Source organism: Chrysochloris asiatica, unplaced genomic scaffold, assembly GCF_000296735.1.
Source record: "Chrysochloris asiatica unplaced genomic scaffold, ChrAsi1.0 scaffold00289, whole genome shotgun sequence".
Taxonomy (NCBI): Eukaryota; Metazoa; Chordata; class Mammalia; order Afrosoricida; family Chrysochloridae; genus Chrysochloris; species Chrysochloris asiatica.
This window is the reverse complement of record NW_006408807.1, coordinates 2,640,556-2,643,244: the sequence shown is the minus strand read 5'-3', so window position 1 is coordinate 2,643,244 and position 2,689 is coordinate 2,640,556. Positions and strand designations below refer to the sequence as shown.

Sequence of the window (2,689 nt, the reverse complement as noted above, 5' to 3'; positions counted from 1 at the left end):
TTCAGATTGAAGAAGTTGGTAGAATTCTTCTATTTCATCCTCACTGGTTTAGTGGTTGGTGTCAATAATAGTGGTATTAACTGGGCTTCTCTGTAGGTGCATGGGTATTATCTTTTCACAAACAGCGTTGTACCTCATGACTGATCTGGATATGTTCTTTTTGACTGAATGTAGCACCATTCCTTTCCAATTTGTCATTCCAGGCATAGTAATCCAAGTGGTTGTCAGATTCAATATGGCCAATACCAGTCCATTTCAGCTCACTAATGCCATTTCATTTTTGACAATTTCCAATTTTCCCACAGTCATACTTCATACATCCCATGTTTCGATTTTCAATGGATGTTTACAGCTGTTTCTCTTCATTTTGAGTTGTGCCCCATCAGCAAATGTAGGTCCCGCTGGCTTCACTCCCATGGACTTTACTCCATTGTGTCATCATGGTCAACTCTTGAGGAGGCAGCTCTTCCCCAGTCGCATTTTGAATGCCTTCCAACCTGAGGGGTTCATTTTCCGGCACTATATCTGACAATGTTTCTCTGCTATTCATAAGGTTTTCAGTGACTAAATATTTGCAAGTAGTTCATCACTCTTTCTTCCTAGTCTGTCTTTGTCTGGACACTCATGGGAAACCTATCCACCATGGGTGACCCTGCTGGTATTTAAAATACTGGTTTAATAGCTTTCAGAATCACAGAAACTCACAAGCCACCACAGTATGATCCTGTAAAGATCTACCGCCTCAGAAACCCTATACAGAGGTGATATGAGTCGGAACCAACTCCACAGTACATAACCACCAGGACCTGTTTTTTGTGCTTTATGTCACCTGATGTTTATAATAACTGCATGGGGTAGGTAATGTAATTGTCATTTCACAGCAAAGAAAACTAGGCTGGCCAAAAGTCTGAAGAGCTTGTCAAAGCCCACATATTAAAGAGGAAAATTGATTCTAGACCCCATACACTCTGTACTTCACTCCACATTATCTCCAAAATCCTTTGTATTCTTCGTATTCCTTACATGATCTCATTTATTAAAATTTATCAAATTGCTTACAACAGTGAGTACATGTGATACCAGCCACCAAATACTAAGTTGATCGTGATTGCTAGTGGGTTGTCAACTCCTTCTTACAAACCTGTAACCAGAATGATCTTCGGTGTGTCAAAGTAGGACTATGCTACATAGGGTTTTCAATGGCGGATTTTTCAGAACTAGATGGCCAAACCTTACTCCTGAGGTGCCTCTGGGTGGGCTTGAAACTCCCATCTTTCAGTTAGAAGCTGAAAATTTTAACTGTTTGTGCCACCTAGGGACTCCCAGCTCCTTCTCTGAGATGTGCATTTCCCTATGCGCCATCAGTTGAGCTTGAATTTTCCATGAGGACCAATCACCATGGCTTCTGCTACTTAGTACTACACTTCCCCTGGGTGCCCTTGGGAAATGGGGCGTATTGAGTGTGAAAAGTGATCTCCTTGGTGTGTAACCACAATCCTCTTTCACCCCTTCCTTATCTTTCAGGACAACCTGGAAGCCATGTTTCAGTGGCTCCTGAAGAATCACCATAGGGAAGAGGTTCTCCGAGCCGGGCTGTGCCTGGAAGGTGCCTTACTACTTCTGGAAATGCTAAAAGTCACTGTCAAACAGGTGAGACCCTGAACTCCACACATCTCTAAGCAAAAGCATTTGGAAGAGTCACCTTGACTTTCCTCAGATGTTCTGATGTAACAATGGTAATTAGCAAGTATTGTTTTGACCCTTTGAAAGAAGACAAGGTAAGTCCTAGCAATAACTTAGGCAGACAAGGGAAATGTCAGCCTTTACGTCTCCATTGAGCATTATACTTTTTCCTGGAGATGAATGTTTTCCATTTGTTTAAACATCTGACTTTCTCCACTGTCACATTTAGTGCTTTCAGTCTAAGAAAACATTTTGAGCAGCTTCTCTAGGTCAGGTCCTGTGGACCTCTGTGGAGTAGGAAGGGAATAGATGAGGTAAAGAGTAAAACATGGTGCAGAGAAGAGAGGTTGCCACCAACTGTCCACATAACATGGAGAGGCTTTGGGAATGGATAGCATTTGATTTGACTCTTCAAGGACCATTGCAGATAGGTAAAGAGGTGTTTCAGACTTGGAGGTGTGTGTACCTATGAGTGAGATAAAGGCCACTAACAGGTATAACTCTCAGCCAGATCAACAAGAACTTGAATGAAAGGCTGAAACATTCTGACTTCGTTCTGTAAGCACCAAGGACAACTGAAGGCTTATTGTGTATGGAGCAACTTTATTGCTTCTGTAAAATGATGCATGATGCTTTTTAAAATTGAAACAAAAGGGAAAAGTAGAAAGTGACAATCACTGAAGATACACCTATGAGATGACTGCCAGATACTTCTCTCAGATTGTGAGCCATCCTTAAGAAGACTAGACCACATGCATTTTGTCTTTTTCCCTTGACCTATTTCCATGCCAATTAAAAAAAAAAAAAAGACAAGGATCATCTAATATACAGATAAAAGCATGCACTTATTTCTGGTTTTGTTCTTATGAAAATCTGTAATGAACTTTGTTGAGCACACATCGTTTCTCTCTATTTAATTACCTTATTTGTTGTTGTTGTTGTCAGGTGCCATTGAGTCGGAACCGACTCATAGTGACCCCATGCACAGCAGAACGAAACAATGTCC

The 2,689-nt window shown here is 41.2% G+C and overlaps 1 protein-coding gene across 1 annotated transcript in view; it reads left to right on the top strand.

Annotated features, from left to right (window-relative positions):
* WDFY4 (WDFY family member 4) overlaps window positions 1-2,689 on the top strand; it is a 561,873-nt gene that overhangs the window by 222,348 nt on the left and 336,836 nt on the right. Inside the window, exon 30 of the mRNA XM_006874619.1 lies at window positions 1,525-1,650. Within this exon, the coding sequence (XP_006874681.1) occupies window positions 1,525-1,650 (126 nt within the window). The remainder of the gene's footprint in view (window positions 1-1,524; window positions 1,651-2,689) is intronic.